This window comes from Macrobrachium nipponense, chromosome 20 (genome assembly GCF_015104395.2).
Source record: "Macrobrachium nipponense isolate FS-2020 chromosome 20, ASM1510439v2, whole genome shotgun sequence".
Lineage (NCBI taxonomy): Eukaryota > Metazoa > Arthropoda > Malacostraca > Decapoda > Palaemonidae > Macrobrachium > Macrobrachium nipponense.
The window spans coordinates 28839639-28866276 of NC_061089.1; the positions used below are offsets into that span (position 1 = coordinate 28839639).

Sequence of the window (26638 nt, forward strand, 5' to 3'; positions counted from 1 at the left end):
ATATCTATTATATATATATATATATATATATATATATTTAATAGTAGAAGATTGATTGATAGATGTGAGCAATGCAGTTCTAAAATGGAGCGTAAATACAGAGAGAGCTGTAAGTACGACAATATTAATTTGAAGAGCGACAGGCGCAAAGGCAGGTGATATAGTAACACGAAGACTCAGTCAAAAGTAAGAGATCCAGACACGAATATAGACTTTCAATAGATCGGCTGCTTGATTTATGACTGTTTTTAGATGAATAGAAAAGAAGGCACGCAGTACTTATGTGAAGGACAATTCAAAGCAAAAACGACAGACGGACAGCAAGATTGTCGTAAAAAACAGGCGAACGTGATTATAAACTTTCTATAATGACAGCAATCTCTTGACTGGATCACTTATGACATGAGCATTATAAAAAAAAAAAAAAAAAATTGTTTATGAATACTAAGAAAGGAAGCGCATTTCGCCGTACTAAATCATGATACCCCTCTGGTGAAAAACAAATGAACATCGCATTGTTTAATCGAGACCGATTCCGCTGGCATCGATTTGGGACCGACACATTCTCATTTCTTCTGGTCGGCAGGTGTGCCCTTCTGGCTCGCAGGCGAGTCTTTTGTCCATAGCCGTCTGAAGGATCGGGCAAACACTCAATCGGTTCGGCTGGACACGAAAGGGTCTTGTGTACACAGATACAAACTTCGAATCATTCACGCCAGCCCAAATACATTAGCAAGGCGTAAGTAAGAATTCCTTTTCAGCCAATTCCTCTCTCTCTCTCTCTCTCTCTCCAGTTCATTAGGCGAGTTCTCATCTATATGACCATTCGGTTCCAGGGCTCCTTTTTTTTTTTTACATTTTACAAAACAGGCGCGGAAGAATCAAAGCACATCAAGCGTGTAATTATACAGCATTTAAAAAGGATCCAAAGGTAGAAGTTAAGGCTAACTTAATTGTACGCTTTCTCAAATCATGATTTTCTTTATGAACAAAATCTGCATGAGTAAGACATTAGGTTTTCCAATAAATTTGTATGAATAGAAATAAAGACGAGATATATATATATATATCTATTTATATATATATATATACATATATATATATATACATATATATATATATATATATATATATATATATATATATATATATATATATATATATATATATATATATATATATATATATATATAATCTGAGTTTACACAACCACACCAGCCTATATGACAAGAAAGTTGTAGAAATCAAATGAAAAGGGAGTAAATGTGAAAGCTTGGTAAGAGAGAGAGAGAGAGAGAGAGAGAGAGAGAGAGAGAGAGAGAATATTAATCGAAAAGAGAAAAGTGAAGATTTCTGACTTCCACGGAACAAATATGAGAGGCAATGGCTTGATGTTTACAAAATTAAAGATACGTCAGGTGAATGGAATGGGCTAAATTTATTTCACGATTTTTGAAGCTCGACGTATTGCTGATAAGCATTTTGTGTGAAGTGGCTAATGTCTTAGAAGTTCTATACGAAAGCTATGACTCGTTTAAAGGAGAGACAGTTTCCACACCTCAAGGAAAAAGCTCCCAAAATGGTACCTGTTGAAAAGAGAAAATGAGACCTCCTTTCAGCTTAAACGAATGAAGAGGAGATGGTAAGGTCAGAACGTCACTCATTAGATATATATGAATGCCTCTGATTCGTTTAAATATCAGATGAAAGTCAGTCACTGGACGCCATTACAAAAACTCGTGCCGTTATCAAGAGGTGAAAGAAAATCACGATTGGTCAAGCTACAAATGTAATCGTCTATAATTATAGAAAGAGAAAGAAGGAATAGCTAAATAGAATCGGGAATGAAAAAAAAAGTTACCAGGGAAGAAGCAAATCCTTTCCCTCAACTCCCAAGGTCTAAAGCGAATCTTCCTAAGAAGGATTATAACTGCGAGAAGCATTTAATGGGACTTGCATACCCGTAGATATGACAACTCTGCATTTTCTACCTGGCCCCACCCTAGCGATCTTAGAAAAATAAACACACTATAGTAACCAGGATTATAGGTCCTTCTACCCGACACTGAGGTACTACAAGAACGCCCTGCAGGTATAGATACATTTCATCCACTGCCGCGCTGATGTTTAGTGTAAACAACCCATCACCGCAACCCCTCTTCTCCCAATCACCAACATTCTCCATTTCCCCCAAACTAGATGACTGTCTCTAGACCGACGGCCACAAAAATCAACACAACCGGTGTTATTTTAAGAAACTGCAAAGCACTGATACTTCAGGCAACAGTCATTGCAATAACTCCACTCTAAAACCGCCATTGTTCCTTGTTTCCTCAGTCTAATAACTGTCTCCAGCCTGATGACTGGGAAAATCACCAGCGTCCGCATCACTTGTGGGACATTCAAGAGGTCGAAGCGACCAGTCAGAGTTCATCAAGGCTTTGACGGTTGACAATGGCGGTCGCCCCAGCGTGTGGTCGAAGTTGCCAGCGCCAAACTGCGAACACTCCACAACATTCACGAGAGACTGGTGTTAACAATGCCCTCTGTCTTCTTCTTCTCCCATTATCCTCGGGAGAATTGGGCAGAGATCTCGGGTCATTTATACTACTCACTTAGCGTTTAGTTCGAGGGATTAAGGTTTTCGTGTACACTTTTTCTCTCTCCTGTCTGAGAGTCTTCTTTTTTCTTATTTATCGTTGGTCAATGAATGGGTTTTCAATGAAACTTTATTATTCTTTTGTGAATTATATCGGAAATTCAATAATTTTTTTTTTTTTTTTTTTTTTTTTTTTGCAAGCAAATACATTCAAGTACTGATGTTCTGTTTTCTTATATATTTATGTACGACAACTATTGATTTAAATACAACGAAAATGTTCGTTAACTTTTGATTTTGCGACAGTAATCCAAAATGAATGGTAAGGAGACCAAATAAATTTTTGAAAACATTATTAGCTATATCCTAAAAAATTATAAAAATGCTGTGACGACCACATTTTGTTAAGGAACATTAACATTATGTTATTGGTTTTCGAGGAACCTACCTTTCAGTTGTTTATAATTAGCACAGATTTTCTAATAGTAAAAAACTCTCTCTCTCTCTTCTCTCCTCGCCAGCGTAACAGAAAGAAACTTGCAGGCTAATGCTGTTTGTTTGACAGCAATGTATCCGTTTACTAATATTTGCTAACTTCCTCGCCACACATCATTTGTGATGAATGGTGTTGAAGAAACCGCTTTCCTTCACACCTCTGGTTTAGTGCATCTTTGTATCTTTCCTATTTTCGGCGTGTCTTGTATTTCGGTCTAATTATCTGTTGTTTCTCCAAGATCTTAGATCTCGATATAAGGATGCTGTCAAAGATCTTTTCGACTTCCAGTGGATTCTTGCCCTGAATGAATCACTTCATTCTTTTTATTAGTAAAAAAATAACGTAAAATAATGCAACTGCAAAGAAAACTTATCCATTAGAACTTGTTAGTCATTTTTAGTATAGGCAATGCACGTCCATGTGTGTATGCCTCTTCAGTGACGTAAATACATTTCATGTGCATAATGGACAATCTAGTTGGCTCCGGAGGCAAAGATTTTATCTGCCAAATGGTGGGAAAGTCCATCGACGCCTCGAAGTGGGAAGAGAAAGAAATAAGGGGTTCGAGTTTTGGTATTTTTGTTAATTCTTTAGCTCAAAGTTTAAATCATTTTGCAATCTGTCAAGATTTTTAAAGCAGAATCAAGCATCTGTTTCCCACAATATCTTAATTTCTAGGAAACGTAATTCAGAGAGAGCTCTGCACCGATTTATACTAGTAGCCTATATAGTTTTCAGTAGAGGTAGTTACTTTAATAATATAGAATGAAAATGGAAACTCTGTCAGCCAAAAGTAAACAGGTAGTTACTTTAATAATATAGAATGAAAATGGAAACTCTGTCAGCCAAAAGTAAACAGAAGTGTTAAAAGAGTATAGAAAATACTTTTACAAAGAAAAGATGTAAATAAGCACATGTATAATCTACAAATAATTTCAAGGACAAGCATGAATGAACTGATGGAAGAATGACGAACTCTTCACAATAAAGTAATTTATAGCGCAACAACTCGGCCATTCCGCGCTCTGCTTACCTGGAGCCAAGATCCATAATATGTTATCTAAACCAACAGTCTGAAGGGAAGGAACAAAAGAAGGGAAGCCAGCAAAGCCAAGGGCGAAAAGAAAGCATTAAGTCAGGAGTGAGGGATGTCAGCAGACCGGCGCCGTGATAAAAGCTATTGGCTGTTGGTTTCAACAGCCGATGCCTTCCATTGTCACAGAACTCGTGGAGTACACAAAGGCTGGGTTCTGCCGCCTCCGGTTTTCTTTTCTTCTCTCTGAAACTTGCTCTTAATGGCCTCCAAATAGCTGATGCCAAAAGGGCATCCTCTAATTTCGGACGCGCGAAAATTGCTTTTTATTCTCACCGTTTATTTACGGTTGAGCGGGTAAATACCAGCGACGTAATTAATAATTAACGAATTCATGGACATGTTCCAAGAAGACGGGGTGACCTCGGAAAACACTGCGAGGTTGTCCCAAAATCTTTGTTTTTCCATCCATCCCTTACAACCTTGCCCCCACCCACTCCCTAAAATAACAAGCAAAAGAAAATGCAACCCGCCATTTTCCCGGTCAAATATTGACATGCAGAGTGACCAGGCTTTTACCAGCATCTTCATCTGCTTCTATGAATAAGTAATCATCGGCCATGGATACCGGTCACGCAGTTTGCACGGCATTATTTGTGTCGTCTATAGTCCTTGCTGATTGTTTCTTAAAAGCGAAAAGTTCTCGTTATATCATCAGCACTAGCGTATCAGGATGCTCCAAATGTATTGCATCATGGATGAAGGCAAGTTAACAGTCTGGCAAGAACTCTACCAGAATATGATGTACTGAAATTGATCAATTAACTAAATGTGAAGCATGATACTGGGTTCGGCTTGGTCACTGACATAATTATTTATATCTTTATATATTCATTTTTTTTTTACTTAAAGGTGGCCTTATGAGACAACAGTAGATCCCTGTTATTAATGAATGAATATTCCAAGATTTTGCAATAAATTCCGTATTGTTTTGTACAAAAAAATCAGAATTTACCTCAGGTAACTTAATCTACCGCTACTACGGTCAGTTTGTTTTATTTACGCCAGTTATTTAACTCAGCTAAGGAGGATAGGAGATGTTCTCACTATGCAAGTTAGTTTGGCCGTTTTCAGTTTGTTACCCTAATTTTTTTTTTTTCGTACCTTGATGAAATTACAAGTAAATGAGACAGCAATTAGAAAAAGGTAACCTTCGTGGGGGGCGGGGTTGGGGGGTGAAGTTCGAAATTATTTTTGGGTCTATTGTCCAGAATAGTTTTAAAGGCTGTGATATATAGTCAGCACTTATAAAAAAGATATATGGCGGGGTAATATCCTGGAGAAGATGAATCATTTCCAATTTTCATGTATAAAATCGGAAGCCTTTCGCGAGAACCATCTGGCACGGGAATTAACAAGACTTGTTTTCCATCTCAAAGTTTGACTTGAAATCAGTAGGACTGCTTCCTCCTAACCACTGCGTTTGTATCAAATCTTCATTGACTAAACAGTAATGAATATGAACCTTCACCCAGAACCCTCGTTTTTCGCTTGCTGTTGAGGTAACGGAAGTGAAATGAGGCTGTAAATTGTCGTAGACTTTAGTGAATGAATTTCCGATTCAGTCATTCGGCGCGAATTGAGGAAGAGTACGCTTCATTACAATGCATTTCTTTACAGGTGAAATTTGGGATCTGCATGTAGTACTTCGCACTAAACATTGACGTCATGAACGATCACCATTGTAACATGAAAATATCAAACCAATAATAAGGGGAATAAAATCTGTACACGAATCCGGTCGAATTTTTATTTTGGCCACAGTAATGTGAATGATGAGCAATAAAATACTGATATAGACATGAAGAAACATAGAGAGGGTTTTCACATGTAAGAGACTTATTTTTGATAAGATGAAATACTTGAAGACTGAAACATAGGAAGGAATTCCAAGGAATTTTTGGGGTGATTGACATAAAACTTTCAACTTTTATGTGGCATGACAATGCTCTCTTTGCTTTTAATATCCAGAATATTTATGGATATAAGTCTCATATCAAGGATACAACATTCTTCGACAGTAATCTAGAATCCGTTTACTTTTAAGATATAAACAAAAATGATTTCAGCTAGATTGGTAAAGATTTCCCGAAGTAAAGATTGTCCTTTTGGGAATTTCCAACCAAAAATTGCAAAATATTGCTAAATATGTCCATGATAAAAAAAAAAAAAAAACCTTGGGAGGCGTCACTAAGCTAGACTGGTAGTTTACGCGTCCCTCCAAACAAGTTCTTGACAATTTTCCCGCCATAAACATTCATTAACCGGCGAAAACCGCGCCATAGGAGGACTCGGTGCGAGTGGCGGGCGCCAAATCTTCCTCTTGATCCCCGTTGCCAGGTAATTCGTGTCCCCGTTTCCTGGCCTCTTTTAGCGTTTTGTTGCCAAATTTTCATTAAGTTTGAAGTGTCGCATGATATATATATATACATATATATATATATATATATATATATATATATATATATATATATATATATATTATGTATGTATATATATAGTATTATTATATATGTTATATATATATATATATATATATATATATATATTATGTATATATTTATGTATTTATTTATTTGTTTATTTATTTGTTTATTTATTTATTTATTTATTTATTTATTTTAGCTCAGGGCCATATGAAGAGATAGACAAGACACAGAACTTAGGTACACGAGATAAAAAGTTATAATAATGAAAGGTTACAAACTAGCAGTTGCTAATAATAATAATAATAATAATAATAATAATAATAATAATAATAATAATAATAATTATATAACTATTTGTGAGTTAGAGACTATTGGAAGATACAGAATTCTGGCGCAGTTTGCTAAAAGGGACGAGTGAGCGGAAATAATAATAATAATGATAATTTATGAAATGTTAGTTACTGTGATGTTGTAGTACAAGATAGGACATAGGTCATAATCTGCCTTCGATTTTCGTTAACTGAAGCCGCCAGTTTTTTTTTTTTTTTTCTTTTTTAACCAATCAATTATTGGCTACTTGGTTTGGAGGCAAGATGTTAAAACTGCGTTCGTGTGACTCCGCTTTTACGAAACTCATTCGAAGTGAGAGTGAAATTCGACAGCAGTCGGTTGTATAAGAAGTGAAACCAGGAGAGGAAATGCCACAGTGCCCTGTTTGGTTAGGCTTATTCAAACACCAGTCCTAGCTCTGCCAGAGCCCGTCCAGTGATCATGAAGTGTGTTATACGATATCGTCACTTCGATTCAAAGATACAGACAATCGTTTAGATCGGAAGGTTTCAAACTTGTTCCTCTCAACAGCATTTGGGTGATTATTGCTGGCATTTCTTTTGTTATTTTTTCAGCTGCATGTTTTCCAGATTCACCAACTGAGATGGAAAGTCGTAAACTAATAAAACTTGTAATTTGCTTTGTCTTTGTTATTATGGCCACTTAATTTTTAGACCAGTATACCTATCGCATCGTTCCAAACGTGTGTGCGCTTCCCCCCCCACCCCCGCCGCTTTTTTTTTTTTTTTAGAACAGATAGAAGTTCATCTACTTATGAATATGCGTGTGCATGCAAGCGTTGGCATTCACACTCTATTTCCTCTTAGTCTAGAACCATTTCGAAGAACATGTGGCATAGACTCTGAGGTAAGGATATTTATGAATTCCCGAGTCTTTTCACACTGTTCTTGTTTGCATTCAATATGTCCGAGGTATTCGTCTAGTTCATTTTTGTTTCCGATAACATTTTATCGTCCTGGAGGTGGGAATGATTTTTATTCTAGGAACCCCTTTACTCGGATTATTAACAGGTTAAATCTGTTCCATGAAAGATTTTCCAGGAGCAAAACTATTCAATAAATCAGCGAAGGCGATATTGATTCAATCACCTCTGCTTTGCCATAACTTCGTCAGGCCGGATGTTACGTAGAAAACCAGAGGTAAACAAAGATGGTTCCCATGGGTATGTTCTCGAGAGCAGACAAAAAAAAAAAAAAAGAAAGAAAGAAAAAAAAAAAACCTTGAGGAAAAACCCATTGGCTTTATGCATAGGTCCAGATGCTCTGAATTTTGATGTGTCATCGCGACACAAGTTTTCTGGAAGACGAATTTTTCAGATACTGATCAGCGCGAACAGGTTTGTGGTGATTCCTCTAACAGGATGTAACGACACTTAGTCTGTCAGGTTGCGTATAGCCTCGTAAGGTGGTTACTCAGGGCTTTCCGGTGTAAAGTTAATAATAATAAGAATTACCACGCCCGATGTGACGGCGTAAAAAAAATAGGCACGTGTTTACAAGAATCATCACAACAGATTTATTCTAGTCTGAGTTTTTCTGGTGATCTCTGGTATCAAAAAAGTCAGATTTGACACCACATGGTGGAGTCATTTAGTTTTCCGTTTCAAAACATGAAGTAGTTAATTAAGTGCATCATTCGGGAAAAGAATCGTTAAGACTAATACCTTTCATGGGCGCTTTCTGCATGACTATAAGAGCTTCTGGGTTACTTGACTTCCATTGTGTTAAGCATCTCCTTTCTTCATTCCGGCCTCTTTTTCTTGCTTTCTTCTGGCCTGAGTCAAAAAATGCGCCGAAGTTTCCTCGGCGCAATCGAGTTTTCTGTACATTTTATAATCAAGGCCACAGAAAATAGATCGATCTTTCGGTGGTCTCTGTATAATGCTGTATGAGCCGCGGCCCGTGAAACTTTAGCCACGGCTCATTGGTGGCCTGGTCTAAATCGTTGCCAGACGCGCGATTATTGCTAACTTTAACCTTAGATAAGATCAAAACTACTGAGACTAGAAGGCTGTAATTTGATGTTTGATACCTGGAGGATGTATGATTATATAACACACCAATGTGCAGCCCTCTAACCTCAGTAGTTTTTAAGATCAAAGGGCGGACAGAAAAAGTGTATAATAGTTTTCTTTCCAGAAAACCAAAGAGTTCCTCTTGCGGTAAACTGTAACACTAGCGTATGCACGTGTACGCTGACGTCAAGTCGTCTTCTCACGGAGGATGAAGACCCCTCCATGAAGAAGAAGGGCTCGACCCAAGTGTCAAGGTAGGAATGCGCCACTTTAAGGGAGTGTTTGGCAAATAAATGTTGTTTTTGTGAAGTTTGGCTTGAAACGGATGATGAGGGACAAGTCTGTTTGACGCTGGGGGTATTTACAGGGGAGGTGTGTGTGTGTGTGTGTGTGTGGTGTGGTGTGTGTATAGGATGGAGCCCCGAACTTTGTGTCGTTTCGATAGGCGTTCAAAATTCTTTAATCATCCATTTCTCATTTTTCTCTGAGGACATTTTTTGTTCGCTGGTACATTTGATGTGAGACTCGCTTGAATTTTGTAGACGTCCAAAGTTCTGATCTGATATACGAAGAAACTACTGTCACATTTTGCAAATGTCTTCAGTATAGTCACTGTTAATGATGATTTTTAAGGCTACATGTTCAAAACATATAAATTTCATTTTTGAGTTTCTTAAGTTTCTTTTATAATAATTGGTTTATGTATAACTTTTCTAAAATCGAGAGAGAGAGAGAGAGAGAGAGAGAGAGAGAGAGAGAGAGAGAGAGAGAAGCACTAACTTTAGATTTAATAAACTAACTTCATAAGAAAATGAAGACGAAAAAATTCGTGAAATCTGTCTTAAAAGGTAGATGAAAATCGAGTAGAAAAATTAAATACTTATGAATACCTAGTTGTAATGTTGAATAGATGCACTTCTTATGCATTCAACAGTCAACCCTTAAAAAATTCCACTAAATTGCAATGTGCTAAACTGTACCGGGCTTTGAGATCTTCTCTCTCTCTCTCTCTCACTTAGTAACCCTATCCCCCTACAGCTGTTCATTGCCGGTGGAAAGAGGAAAAGGGTGTCTGGAGGAAGAAGGGTAAACGATAAAAGGGGAACATTTGACGTGATAAAAAAAATACATTAAAGGAAAGATGGAAAACACAGAGAGACTCCAAAAACTTTCCAATCTCTCCTTTGCCATTAGGAAGCACTCTCTTGTAGCCATTTAGCGCTACTGCTCTCGTTTTCAATAACATTTCAAGAAAAATTCTTTTTCTACATTAGCTCGCTCGGAGATGGATGGTCAGCTGTGACCGCAACTATAGTAGATTCACATCAACCTTGCATTTGATGTCTAGGCCTCTATCCCTTACGACGCTTCTGATTGGCTGTTGATAAGCCAATCGCAGAGCTGGAAACTCTCAGTCTCTCGCGAGAGTTCACATAGGCAGGGTGTTTGTTCCACCTCTCCTGAGGGATACGTCTTTCAAAAGTATCCCTCAGGAGAGGTGGAACATACATCCTACCCATGTAAACTCTCTCGAGAGACTGATAGTTTCCAGCCCTGTGATTGTCTTATCAACAGCCAATCAGGAGCGTCGTAAGGGACGAGCCTATACATCAAATGCGAGGTTGACATGATTCTACTCTAGTTAGCGGTGCTAATGGTTTCTTCAATGACATTAGTATGATCTTGGACAGCTCAGTGAAGCTTAATATAGAGAACTTCCGAAAGTTAAGCGAGCTGTAAAATTTTGGATGATTTTGTGAAACTTCTCGAATGCCGTAAAACTTTGAAAGACTTAGTAAAAATTATTCATTAACATTCAATTTGCGAAATCTTAGTAAAACTTAGAATGATCTATTAAAACACTGAGTAACTTAGTGGAATATAAAATGACAAGGAAACTGAAATACTAATTTGATAAGATGTGAAAACTTTAAAGTACTTGGTAAAATTATAGGTTTTGTAAAACACCCAGCGTTTAAGTATAACTCTTAAGAACCTAGTATGGAAAACCACACAGCAATGTCGATATTCCAGATGTAAATAATCATTATCATTGCTCTCCACGATCACCAGGTAATTGAGAAATAAACAGCAATAAATGTACAGGAGATTATTAGGTTCACAACCAACCCTGAAAAAATTAACATTAAATTCGACTTGGCCCCATGATAGGAATATCTTACTATAGTAGATTCACATCAGCCGTGCATCTGATGTCTAGGCCAGTCCCTTACGACGCTCCTGATTGAATGTTGAAAAGCCAATCAAAGGGCTGAAAACTCTCAGTTTCTCTCGAGCGTTCACCTGAGGGGTACGTCTTTCAAAAGAGACTGAGCGTTTCCAGCCCTGTGATTGGCTTTTCAACTGCCAATCAGGAGCGTCGTAAGGGACTGGCCTAGACATCAGATGCACGGTTGATGTGAATCTACTATAGCAGATCAACATCTATAATGACAATGAACCTACCGAATAAATCAGAGTTCAATGGAAAGTTAAGGAAATCCATCGGCTGGAGATGGGAGAAAAACTCTCAACATTTATAGCTGCAATCGAAAAGGTTAAAAAATGGTCCATAAAAAAATTAGAAGCCACAAGACATAATCAGTCGTCTTTATGCAAGTTGCTCACTTACCTCTCGATACGATTTTCCATTTATAGCTTTAATCTAAAAAAAAAAAAAGTCCACAAGAAAACCAGATGAAGCCACAAAACACAATCAGTCATTTTGATGTCGTTGCTCACTTACCTCTCGATACGATTTTCCCGAAGAGCTCCTTACTCCGGTTGAACGGGGCCGGGTCGCAGTTCCATCGTCTGTTCCGAAACTGGTGTTTGCATTCGTGGACGGCCGATCGAGTGCCCTTGGCTATGGCCACCAGCACGCCCGGATTCTCCCTGACGAGCCTCCTTTGTTTTTTGCGCAGGATCCGGTGGATGGCAGGATCCAAGTAGTGATCGCTCAGGGAATTCGACTTGATGTGATTGCTGATCAAGTTGGAAGGATCGCTGATCCTGGCGATTCTCCTGGGGAAGGGAAAGAGAGAGAGAGAATTTTGGGGGGAGAAATGAAAGATACAATCATGACGGCGATGACGATGTTGATAAGAGGGTGCGATCGAGATAATGACGGGAAGAGAGAGAGGGAGATGAGAGGGGTGTGTGATGATGCTGCTCGTGATAAGGGATCGAGGGAACGAACGCCTATTATCTATAGGTGCTATTGGCCATTGTTTGTTAATGGTGTAAACTGCGATGAAAGTTCCACAATGCCACCATCACCGCTGAGAGTGACGCGTATTCTCCTCCAATAACAGCCCTGGTGTTATCGCGTTCGTGTCATGTAAATCTGCGAGGCTGTGTGTGTGTGTGTGTGTGAGTGTGTGTGTGTACATAATCGTGCTGATCTTTTCCAAAGATAAATATCCTGGTAACCTAATTTCATGGTTAATTCTTTTTATGGCACTGAGGCGAGATACAAGACCGATAACCGAGCTGCAAGCAGTCCTGGTGCTTAAAAAAAAAAAAAGGAAAAAAAGGCAAAGCAAGGAGAGGTTGGTTGCGGTTCCATTTGAATATGAATAAGGTGCTAATAGCTTTGACTTCTTAGGATGAGGCTCAAGCGAGAGAAGAAGAATGGTGAACTGGATGTTTTGTAGTTATGGCACCTAGCACAACATGTTTGAGAAAACAGTTGAAGATTAAAACGTGAATTTGTCAAGAAAAAATTTGGAAAAGGGAAATGGTGGACTGGATGGTATTGGTTAGGGCAGATATCAGAAAATACCTAAAAGTTTTAATATTGTTAGAGATTAGGAGTAAATCTTCCAGGGTGGGGAGGGGGCGGAGCGTAGGGAAGGAATCTGACTTTTTTTTTCTATATTTGATATTACAACATGGCGACAGGTTCCAAAAGGATAAACCATTTTACTTGGAATATGTTTTCACATTCAAATTGGTGAAGAAAATTGTTTCGTCTGCTGAAAATCTTGAATTAAAAGCAGAATCTTAATCCTGACAAACTGATGACAGTATTGATATTTGAAGTAAAGGAAAAACTAAATAGTTCAAGAAGTAAACGTGTGCTTTATGTTTGTTGGTAATCTAAGAAAAATAACATGTGCGTATGGTACTATAACCTTTATGCATTTTCACGTGAACAAAAGAAATTTACGGAATTTTAATAAAGTAATTCGACAAATCTAATAAACAACCGATCGTCTTTAATAACAACAGGAATAATCTGAGAACTATCTCCAGCCATTTTGAGAAAAGAAGACTTGATTCGCTCTCTCTCTCTCTCTCTCTCTCTCTCTCTCTCTCCTTCCACCATCTTGTCCGAAACCGAAAACAAATAGGAATGGGGACCGAGATAACATATGCAAAAGCCTTCTTCCATTGAGAGGTTCATAGCCTCAGCTAATCTATTTAACTTCTGGTAATTACCTCTAATTACCTCTATGTTGCCTACCTGTGAGGTGTGTCTGCTACACCTGGTACCACAGACGAAAAGAACTGGTAGAACTAAAGTTAGAGAGAGAGAGAGAGAGAGAGAGAGAGAGGAGAGAGAGAGATTACCTTCTCATATGATGGGCGCGTACACCAGCATTTGCTTTTAAGGAATATTATATGTATCTCCTAGTTCTTCCTTAATTTAGGTTCCATGTATCCATGAGCGTACGTAGACCAACAAACGTATGTATCACTGCTTCGCCCTTCTTATAGCATTTACATATTTCACTGGAATGTTAGGGTCCAGAGTTTTTTTTTTTTTTCCAAACCAAAACCAATTTACACTGTAATAGCTGTATCCTCTGTCTAATTATGCATTTCATATGATGTACGACTTTTCTGTTATTGTCTGAAGAACCAGATGAGGGAGAGGAATGTTCACCTTCATAAGTAAAGGGGAACATAAACTAAAAGAAAATTTGAATAACTGAAGACCGATCAAAATATGGCCACGACTCGTCGAATCTCTGTCGATATGCCCTTCACTTTAGTTCAGAGTGTCGAGAGCCGCTTGTTACTTACGTATATTTGGTTTCGTATATCCTGCTTTATTTGTCAAATTTAAGACAGTTCAGTTGATGAAGTTAGTAAATTTGAAGTATAAAAATACGTTTTTCTTCTCCTTCACTTTCACAACTGCAAGGTAGAGTGAAACGCAAGTATAAGTAAATTACAACGCTAATACATACACACCACACACACGTACACACACATATATATGTGTGTGTATGTGTATTGACTGTGTATAATTTACCTGCGTTTCACTTTACCTTGCTATTGTGAAAGTGAAGAAGAAAATGCATTTTTATACTTCTAATTTGCTGTCTTCATCAATTGAACTCTTTGTGTATATGTATATATATATGTATATATATATATGTGTATATATATATATATATATATATATATATATATATATATATATATATATATATATATATATATATATATATATATATATATATAGTATAGAGAGAGAGAGAGAGAGAGAGAGAGAGAGAGAGAAGAAGAAGAAGAAGGAAGAAGAAAATGCCATTTTATACTTCTAATTTACTATCTTCATCAATTGAACTCTGTATATATATATATATATATATATATATATATATATATATATATACATATATATATATATAATATATATATAGAAGGAACAGGATAGCCAGAAGCCGTTTTAATATTCCAGACATTATTATTTTCTTTAAAATAAAACAAAGGCGCAGACTAGCTTTCGGGAATACATTACTTTTCCCATCATCAGGGTTACTTATCTATAAAATGATACAAAACAGATGATGGGAAAAGTAATGTATTCCCGAAAGCTCGGCTGCGCCTTTGTTTTATTTTAAAGAAAATAATAAAGTCTGGAATATTATCACGTCTTCTGGTATCGTGTTCCTCTTAAAATTGAATTTTTCTAAGAAACGACGACATAACATACCCAGTTATATATATATATTATATATATATTATATAATATATATATATATATAGTATATATATATATATATATATATATCTCAACTGCGCATCTGTTTAACTACACAAGCCAGTATGACTAATGTGTGAGATCCTAAAATTGCTGACCTTGTCTATTTTGTAGTGATTTTACTGATTACTACCGAGGTCATTTTTGAATTTTTTTTATCATGCACGGTTTGCCCACTTCTCTGAACCTCAAGTTCATGTATATTATTTCTTAATAGGTGTATATTTGCTTCGTCCTGTGAGTCATCGAGAAGAAATAGCTTTCCCTTTGTGTTAAAGGAGAATAAAAGTTGTGGGAGAATGCCGAATAGACAGTCTGTTTTAAGTTGATGATAGGTCACGGTAAGTCAAAGGTCGTGGCCCAAGTAAAAGGTCTAATCCATTAGTCACCCTGGTCTCTGGAGTTTTGTCTCTGTTCTATGTACGATTATTTCCATGCATTACTTTTCTCTTTCATCTCCCATTAACAAAATAAATTCTTACAAATTAAAGTTAGCAGGTCAGATATCATCTATATTGTTCAACACTTCTAGCATTAGTTTCTCGTCATGAGGAACACTAAGGAAAAACTGGTGTCAAATAATTTTCGAGAATGTTCTAGAGAGAACATTTCCTTTTGATATTACTGTGTAGTTATTATATTTCCTTAAAACATTTGCTAAAATGTATGTCACTGGTGTAAAAGACTCATTTCAAATTCTGCATTTTACAGCTTGCACAAGTACAAAAATGAATAACTTCCCATAAAGAATAATAAACATTTGCAAGGAAACCTTATACCTATGAGCGTGATATTGTAAGTTTTTAAAACAGAATTGGACTTCCTTCTCTGGAATGTCAATATAAAGTTAACTTTTTGAAATAAAATAATGCGGTTTGATCTTCTCTACTATTTTCGATAGTTATTTTAAAGTTGTTTTGAAGTCATTTCAATGAATATGGAATTAAAAGTTTGAAAAGCTAATGGAAGATTGTAGGAAGATTCGTTATCGTTTGTTATTATCATTTCAGCTCCCCATATCACGATATGAGCTTAATGGCTTTTCATCCCCCCAGAAATCTTCAAGTATATATAACGCGTATTGTCATTTCGTTGTTAATACAACCCTATAGATGTAATTTAATTCTTTAATTAAAGCATGATCAGATCATCTAACCGTTAGATCATGATTAGCACCCCTTTCATCATTATCACCCTAATCATTATCATTATCACCCTAATCATCGTTATCATCATCATCATCATCATCATTAGCAATTCCAGCCGAGCGAATTACGACGTCTGTTTCCAGCTTATCAATATCATATTAACAACGAAGAGACGATCCAGACTATCGGTGTGTTGGGGGGGGGGGGGGTGTTTGGTGGAAAGGGGGCCGGTGGGATGGGGACAGCTGCAACAAAGAGTAGCCGAGTGTCTGGCGACATTAGCGATGCAGATCCGTCCCGCTTCCGATATCTCTCTCTCTCTCTGCAAGGTCCGGCGTCGATCGCATCACAGGGCCATTTGCAATTGCTGAACGCACAGACAGTACTTACTGGAAGGCACGGCGGGGCATTATAAGTGGCCACTTAATGCGCACGGTTAAAAGTATAGCGGTCATTCAATGCGCATAGTTTTAGATTAAAGTAGCGAGGCGTGTACTAAGTAATTCCTAGAGAACTGATAGAGGAGCTTTATTGGTACATTCACATGCTGCTTCTGAGAGAGAGAGAGAGAGAGAGAGAGAGAGAGAGAGAGAGAGAGAGAGAGAGAGAGAGAGAGAAATTTTGCAGTCACACTTTCTGGAGAGCGTTGTATTTTTTAGATTCTATTTCCAGTGCTGTATCTTTATTATACTTTTTTTCCATATTTATTTCTACGAATAGATTCCGAGAGGACTTCGGATATCAAATATGGAGAAATATCAGAACAATTGTGGCTAACCGAAATGTAACCGAGACCATAAAATGCAGATAAAAAGGAGAAATAAGGTAGAGTTAAAGTCTGGAGCAGAGCGTTCTCAAACGATCAGGTCACTGAGTAAAAGAAGGACGCCAGTAATTAAATAATTATAGAGAGAGGTGTAAATGAAAAAATAACTTAATGATAAAAGCAGACTTTAAAACAGTTGGATATTTGAGTTCACAGGAAGCAAAGGTGCCACAAATCCATTTTGAAGCGTATTCTTAGCAAAAGCAAAAAATAAAAAAATTATTATAAATAAATAAATAAAAATAATAATAATAAAAAATAAAAAATAAAATAATAGATAAATAAAAAAATAAATAACTAAATAAAGACAAAATAACAAAAAACAAAAAAAAAACGAAAAAACTTACTTAGTAACTTCTCGAGTTTGGATTTAGAAAGATACTCTTATGTTGATGGATGTGTTTACGATCGATTATGAGAATCAATATGAATATTTACCCGTGTTGATCTTTATTTATGGACGCATAAAGTCCAGAACACGTGCGTGCGTAGAGCCACATGTAAGAGGTGCTTGCATTGGTTCCTGAGTACCTAAATGTCCGTTGCTTTATGTAGCTAAATAAATGAATTTGCGTGTGCATGAGTGTGTGATAGTGGATTTGTGCGCTTGTGTAAACATTTGGCTGGCTGTTTAATGGGGGGTTTGTGTACATGTGTGCGACTGGCATTCGACAAACACACACATATATATACATATATATATATAATATATATATATTATTATTATATATATATTGTGTGTGTGTGTTGTGTGTGTGTGTGGTGTGTTGTGTGTGTGATGTTGTGATGTGACACACCTGGTGTCTGCGTATTATTTGGGTATTATGTATTCGTAAGTGTTCCAAATACTTTGGCTATATAACGATTAGTTATGTATACGCACACACACACAGCAGGCTATCTATTTATCCAGTATATATATATATATATATATATATATATATATATATATATATATAATGGTGTGTGTGTGTGTCTGTGCGTGTGTGGCATACCCAGCATGAGGTCACTGCAGGGGGACGCACGACGACCCAACCCGACCTCACACACCCAGCACGATCATCGGCTGAGCACTAAGCCCCCCCCTCTCCTCTTCCCTCCTTCGCCCCGCCATCTCCCCACCCCCATCACACCATCTTCATATCCCCATTAAAGAACGCTCCCCTGTTTTTTTCCCCATTTGATTTTTCTTCCTCTCTTACCCGGAAAGGGTCGTGTCCTAATTTACCCATTAAGGTGGATGATATCATCATTATTTGGAAGGATTCGAATAATTGTGTACGTGTGGTTCCTTTTATTTTTTTTATTTTTTTTTTGTTATACTTCGAAGTCGTCGTCGTGTATAGTAAAATTTTGTTAGATTTTTTTTTTATTGTAAAAGTATTGACCCATTTCTAAAAAGAAGTTTTATGTACGGCCCTCAAAAAACTCTGTCTTCGGTATCCTCTCTGACCTGTATATATACAAGCACTATCATAAGATATGCTTTTCCTTTACACCTAAGCATTTAAAAATCTTTGGTTGACAGTTTTACTACATCACTCTTAAATATAAGGATGCTTTAGTGCACAGGGAAGTGCATTCTTTGCTCAAAACGACAGCTGTTGATATTTTCAATAGTTTTTTTATTCGGTTGCTACTTAAAAGCACTGGGGAATCAGTTATTTAATTTAATCATCAGTGATGAATTTGCTACATAAAAGCACTGGGGAATCAGTTATATATTTAATTTGATCATCAGTGATGAATTTGCTATATAAAAGCACTGGGGAATCAGTTATTTAATTTTGATCATCAGTGATGAATTTGTACATAAAAAGCATGGGGAATCAGTTATTTATTTGATCATTAGTGAGTGAGGAATGCTACATAAAAGCACTGGGGAAAAAAAGGAAAAAAAAAATTCCCCCCCCCAAGGCGTTGTAAAAAATTTTTTTTTTCAATTTTGGAACATCTTATGAATGTTTGCTATATAAAAGCACTGGGGAATCAGTTATTTAATTTGATCATCAGTGATGAATTTGCTACATAAAAGCACTGGGGAATCAGTTATTTAATTTGATCATTAGTGAGGAATTTGCTACATAAAAGCACTGGGGAATCAGTTATTTAATTTGATCATCAGTGATGAATTTGCTACAGAAAAGCACTGGGGAATCAGTTATTTAATTTGATCATCAGTGATGAATTTGCTACATAAAAGCACTGGGGAATCAGTTATTTAATTTGATCATCCCCAGTGTAAAATTTGCTACATAAAAACAGCACTGGGGAATCAGGTTTAATATTTAATTTGATTCATCAGTGATGAATTTGCTACAGAAAAAGCACTGGGGAATCAGTTAATTAATTTGATCATCAGTGAGGAATTTGCTTTAAGAAAAGCACTGGGGAATCAGGTTAAAATTTAATTTGATCTCCAGTGGGGAATGAATTTTGCTACAGAAAAGCACTTGGGGAATCTCTTAATTTAATTTGAATCATCAGTGATGGAATTTGCTTACGTTAGAAAAGCCACTGGGGAAGAGTATTTTAATTTTGATAATCAGTTGACGAATTTGCTTAACATTTAAAGCACTGGGGAATCAGTTATTTAATTTGATCATTAGTGATGAATTTGCTACATAAAAGCACTGGGGAATCAGTTATATATTTAATTTGATCATCAGTGATGAATTTGCTACAGATGCACTGGGGAATCAGTTATTTAATTTGATCATCAGTGATGAATTTGCTACAGAAAAGCACTGGGGAATCAGTTATTTAATTTGATCATCAGTGAGGAATTTGCTACAGAAAAGCACTGGGGAATGAGTTATTTAATTTGATCATCAGTGATGAATTTGCTACAGAAAAGCACTGGGGAATGAGTTATTTAATTTGATCATCAGTGATGAATTTGCTACAGAAGAGCACTGGGGAATCAGTTATTTAATTTGATCATCAGTGATGAATTTGCTACAGAAAAGCACTGGGGAATCAGTTATTTAATTTGATCATTAGTGATGAATTTGCTACATAAAAGCACTGGGGAATCAGTTTATTCTAATTTACCTCAGTGATGATTTGCTACAGAACAAGCACTGGGGAAATCAGTTATTTAATTTGATCATTAGTGATGAATTTGCTACATAAAAGCACTGGGGAATCAGTTATTTATTTAATCACCAGTGATGAATTTAATACCAAATACGTTCGACAGAAAACAGAAAACTGAATTGAAAAACGATATTTTATTTCTTATGATCTAGCTTTGTTTTATTTATTTATGTATTTTTTTTTACTGTCCGTTTCACCCAGCATCAAACCAAGACTCTTCAGCTAAAGCTTGTAGGCATGTACCCTACCCCCACCCCTCTTAATTCACAATATGACACGCGTACAGATACACACACACCACACACACACACACACACATAAATTCAGTATGTGTAAGTCACGAAAACCGGCTTTCGTCGTTTACTTCACCGCTAAAAGCGGAGTCCGTCCGTCTAAAGAGTATAAAGAGTGCCTTTCGCCATCATACAGGAGAGGCAGCAGCACCTGCCTTCATTCATTCATTCGCTGAATGGGGGAAGCGGCCGGATTTTATTGCCACAACCTGACGCGGTAAAGTAGAAACTGAAAAAGGAAGGGGTGGGGAAAGAAAGAGGAGAGGAGGAAGATGAGAAGGAAAATCAAGAGGCGGGGGAGGGGAGGGGGAGGAGAGAAAAAGAGAGAAAAAGAACGAGGGGTGGAGACAAACTGAAAAAGGAAGGGGTGGGGACAGAAAGAGGGGAGGAGGAAGATGAGGAGGGAATTCAGGAGGGCGGTGGGTGAGGGGAGGGGGAGGGGAGAAAAGGAACGAAGAGTGGAGACAAAGAAGAGGAGAAAGAGATCCTCTTTACACGATTTCATTTAGGGAAGATCGTTGCACGATCCAGTGAGAGAGTTCCAGCATGACGTCGATATCGGAACGATGTCCCTGTTTATCTCTTTTCTTCGCTGGTTTTACGAGATTTTTTGAGATTTATTTTCAGCTTACCTCTTACCTCTGCGGTCAGTGGACCATTGTGGTTGCTCAGTACAAAAAAAATTAATAATGAATAAATAAATAACAGAAAATACCACTAAATCACCATCTTATTCTTTGTTATTGCTAAGACTATGTTTGTAAGGTAAAAGGATATTTCAAGCTTATACTGCCACAGTCAATAATATAAGGACTTTTCCAAAGGCAGAGATACAGTGAGAGAATGGTGATGCATCCCATCATTCAAAACTAGAAAATAATATATGCAACGTTTATCGACAAAGTTGAATCGGCTTATTCCAAACAAAACGATTAATTAATTCTTAATGATAGTTAGCGATGACAGGTAATGAGTTCATTACGGACGACCAAGCGAGAGAGGTAATTAAGAAGAAGCGAATAACAGAATATTAAGATTGCAGAGCAAGACCGAACGTATGCAAGAGGGACATGTCAAAGAACAGGCTGACGAAATGACGGGGAATGAATACTCAAAGACCAATTTAACATTGAGGTCAACAGGTCTTGCTGTGCTCTCCTGAAAAGGCCGCCACTAACGCTCAGTTACACCTGTGCAGTTGTGCTTGCACAGTCGACCTATGCAGGCAAAACTGAACCCACTAACGTTCAGTTTTGTCAGCGCAGGCATAACTGCGCAGGTGTAACTGAACGTTACACAGTCCTACTGTTCGTAGCCCAAAGGTCTTCATTGAGTCCAGAATTAATCCTGATTGAGTCGAAGCTTTCCTCGGACCTTCGTGAGCTATGCAGGCACCTTAGCCGTCCTTCGGGATGTCAGGAGAGCCGCTCTCGAAGACTCGACGCCCACCAATGAAGATGGCGGCCGGGAGACGCAAGTCTGCAACGAGCACCTGCGATTAATGACACCTTCCTGGTCGTTATGAAGATCTCTGCCGCCCCGGACGAGAATGCCAAAGCAGCTTGTTCTACTTTCGTCGAGTCAATGGCGGTCTTCTGCTTTGCAACTGTTCAGTGTGCACGTTAATTAGCTCTCGCACGTTGCATATTAAGGGAGATGCGACGCTCAGAACCACGTAGGAAGGAAGACGGTCTGAGATGAATAATATTTGGAATCGTTTGATCGCAAAAGGAGACGATGTAAACAGAAGTCCGTTTGATAATGCCCGAGTAAAAGAAACCAGAAGACGAATAGGAATAGTGAAAAAGGGAATGGGAATGGGATAACTAGAGGTTCATGCGCTAATAAAGGAAGTTGAAGGAAAAGGAAATAAGGAATTACGAAAAAAGTAGGAAAATCAAATAAAGAGGTTAAATATAATCGTAGGGCATACTTGAGGAGAATAATAGAAATTTACTAATATACTGATTTTTTTCTGGATTAATTGTTCGACCGATGAGCGTTTCATAACTTTGATAATAACACTAGAAATATATAAGATATTCAAAGCAAGAATGAATTCAGACAAAACTAACTTAATTTGGTTGCCTGTTTTTATTTCACAAAATAGAATCTATTTGTTCATACTTTCCTAATATAGTTTCATGTAGGCCGTTTAGGAAATGAATTGTAATATAAATTTGAAGAGAAGTAACTTCTCTTCAAATTTATATTACAATTCATTTCCTAAACGGACCACATGAAACTATATTAGGAAAATATGGACAAATAGAATCTATTTTGTGAAATAAAAATGGAGAGCAATAATTGTGGCATTAACAGGCAACCAAATTAAATTGGTGTTGTCTTAATTCATTATCATGTAATATAGCAATGTTGCTATATTTCATGATGATTTACTTAGATTACAAGAATGGTCTAGAACGTCTACTGGAAGTTGGGTACTGCTGGGCGTTCGAGTCACTTAGGACCAAATCATTTATCACTTGTGATTCTCCTTCGGTGATATTTACGAACTATCGCGAATTGGATATTGAACGACATTTGTAGCTTCATATTTTATATATATATATATATATATATATATATATAGATAATTATATATATATGTATATCTATATATATATTATATGTATATATATACATGTGAGTATATATTAGTATGTATTAACACTTTATATCCCATACATATTTTTCCCATTAAATAGAAAGAAGAAGAAGAAGATGAGAGAGAGAGAGAGAGAGAGAGAGAGAGAGAGAGAGAAAGGAGAAAGGAGACTCATCCTGAAAATGATGTGTCTATGGTTTGGCAACGAATAATAATAATGACAGACGATAGTATCGTTAACGTGTTCAAGATATGCAGATAGAGGTCGCATCGCCAACAAGCTTATCGGCCTCTTGGGACACGACTGGGTTATCAATAAGTCTTTCTCTTCTCCTTTGAGAGAGAGAGAGAGAGAGAGAGAGAGAGAGAGAGAGAGAGAGAGAGATTATCTCGAGCGTAACGCCGTCTGCGCAAACCCTATTCCTTTTAAGATTATCTTTCTCTCTTTTTATCTTTTTTTTTATCATTTTGCTTGTCTCTTATCAGTAAGTTTTAATTGTGTTCTCCTTGTAGACTGAGAGAGAGAGAGAGAGAGAGAGAGAGAGAGAGAGAGAGGTGGGGAGAAGGAGAAGCAAAAAAAGAAAGGAATTTTTTATTCACGGATTTCGTTTGCTCAGTAATAATAAAAAATCATATTTTACCTTTTCATGTTATTGGTTCATTAACTAATAATCAAGGCAAAAATATTGAATTTATGAAGAAAAATCACAGACAATATTATTGTCGTCAGGATAAGCGAGAAAGCAAGGTAATAAAAACACCAAAATACGATGAAATTTTCTCCTGAAGAATATTGCAAGGAGAATGCAAATCAGTGAGTGTACTGAGAACTCTCTCAACACTGAATATTAAAATCCTCAACCGAAAGACTTTAGCATTTTCTTTGCCTTTCTCGTTAATTTCAATTATGGAAACGGTCTTTTTTTTTCACTGATTAAATATTTTTCTTAACATTCCTGGACAAGAGATGTATAGCAAATTCGAGTGCGGGAAAGGTGTTTTCGATCGCGCCTGCAATTTTAAGTGCTGGAATGTTCTCCTCAATTTTCAAATACGATACATTTCCAAATGCCCTTTTAGGGAACATATTTTGCAATGCCGAAAGTTTTCAATTGCTCCTTAGAATTTTCCGTAAAAGCTCTTGGAATGAAAATATATGGCAGTGTCAAATACGGGAAACTTGTCTTCTGTTGCATCGATGATTTTTAAGCATTATTGGAGGGAAGATATTTGGTACATTTCCCATTACGATGTCCCAGGTAGCTGGAAAGTGATTAAGTTCCCATTTTGGTTTTAAGCAAACAAATAGTAATCTAGAGAAGCCAGAATGCTCATGGAACCGAGAACAGCTGGCTTTATAAATTTCAATTGAATCCTTTGGATGTTGAAAGACGGACACATGCTGTGTCCTCTACAAATACAGAAAAGTATTTACAAAGAGAAGTATCTATTTGGTATCTCTAAAAGCATTATAGTTACCAGAGTTTGCTCTGTTTTTCATATTTTCCTTTCTGAAAACTTTCCAATTATGTGTAAATAGAATCGGAATTCCTCATAAGGAAAGTAAAAAAAAGAATCAAACCAGAAATTTCCCTCAGGGAAAAACGATTCTCACTTTCACTTCCTCCTTTGTTCTACATCCCTAGAGCATCATCTGAATGCATCCTCAAGACCCTAACGGTAATATTTATATTCCCTACAACCCATTTATCTGTTATCATTTAGTCCGGGACGTGTTATATTTCGTTCCCTAGCGGCGCGTCCCATGCATCTTATCCTACAAGCGGATAAAGATCAGCGCTGTAACAACTCCCCCCCTAAAGGACTCCCCGCCACCCTTACATCTCGCCCCTGGAGGGAACAGGCCCTCCAGAATTCGGGGACGACGGGACAGCAGTTTGGGCTTCAACACCGGGAGAATAATACCCTCTCTCTCTCTCTCTCTCTCTCTCTCTCTCTCTCTCTCTCTCTCTCTCTCTCAGGGTCTCCAAGATTAATGAATTAACCGGTAGAAGACGATGGGAGGGCATGATTAGGTTGTAAATAAAATACAACTTAGGGTTCTCGCTAGACATCTCCTGCATACTAAGGGACGTGCCGAGAAATCTCTGATAATTATTAATATCATCATTGGGATTTTGCTTTACAGATGGCCCCAGTGTGGCGAATTCGGATTTATGTTGCGAGCATCCGGGGAGAGAAGAGGGAAGAACTCGTGATATGGGTTCACCACTGCACTTTGTATAATATATATATGTATGTATGTATTTACATGTATATTATAGTGTCTTAAACGCAATATCATTTACAAGTCCATCAACAATCCTCTTCAGTTCCATTTAAAAAATGACGTAAACTTAAGTACATCCATTGCAGAGATTAATTTCCACAACATATAATTTTACTGAACACTGAGTAACAATGATGTAAACCGTATCAGGTGATTCTCCTTGTGAATGAACATTATATTTATGGAAGATCTGGCAAAAATTTGTCCATTTTCTAATGACAATTCCTCTCTGTCTTGGGCGTAAATCTTCTCTGATAAAAGGAAATAATTCCTTCATGTTGATCTTGTCCTTTTGATTAAGGAAAACTTTACAGTTTATGAATAGATTAGGCAGTGCACAAAGCCGAGTGGTTTTTGTTGTTAAAAATAAAGATCAGAATCTAAGGAAATTAATTAAGAGAATAAATATGACTGCCGTTTATACAGACATTATTCATGAATGAATATATAGCTTCTTAACCGCCAGTGATATATACATTTTTTATCGAGGGGCAAGTTATTTTAATATGTAGAGGTGCCGACCTTTTATAGTTATTACTTTTTTTAGTTCTTGGCAGTCGGGTAATTCATTTGCATTTGTTTTCCAACGGGGTTCCTTTTACAGTAATGCAATTGCATAGCCTTCAGTTGTGAAATTTTCCTCCAGTTACTGAGTAAAGTCAAATGCTGACTGTTAATATAACTAAATGTCGACACTGTTCAGTTCCATTGTATACTTCATTTTGGAGTAACCTCTTCTACCGTGGGAATAAATTTATGATTGTGTCTAATACAATTTTTTTCCTTTGCGTTAAATGATTAAGATTCAGAGATAATTTTCATGCATCAAGCTCTATTTAACTCATCAATTTCACACTGTAAGAAAACATAGGATGGCAATATTTTCATGTTGATTATCTGGGTAGTGAAAAAGAAATTTACCTATTAACATACAAAACATGCTATAATAAATGTAAATATTTGAAACACAGAAACGACAAATAGACACAGAATAAACACTTGATGAAATTATAGAATTCGAAAGAAAATAAAAATTTACCAAAATCAAACAAGAAAAAAATATCTCGGCACTGAGCAGGGCCAATAACTGCCCAATGAAAATGTCGAGTAAAAAAATCGAAGGCACCAAGACACCTATTACCCATCAGGTGATGCAGATCTAATCACAACCTTTCTAATGCACCGTGTGATGTATTCCCATACGTACCCTTGTGGCATTTGATGCCCCCAGGGTTCTATGGGCGAAGCGAAGCATGGTCCCTTAAGTCGTGCTGGCCAGTTGCTGTATGTAGCCACCATACAGAGAGAGAGAGAGAGAGAGAGAGAGAGAGAGAGAGAGAGAGAGAGAGAGAGTTTTCTTGTATATTGTCAGGAAATATATATACACACGTGCG

The 26638-nt window shown here is 37.0% G+C and overlaps 1 protein-coding gene across 1 annotated transcript in view; it reads right to left on the reverse strand.

Annotated features, from left to right (window-relative positions):
- Positions 1–26638, reverse strand: part of LOC135224205 (protein Wnt-1-like) — a 141534-nt gene that overhangs the window by 69636 nt on the left and 45260 nt on the right. The window contains exon 2 of the mRNA XM_064263064.1: positions 11729–12006. Coding sequence (XP_064119134.1) covers positions 11729–12006 — 278 coding nt within the window. The remainder of the gene's footprint in view (positions 1–11728; positions 12007–26638) is intronic.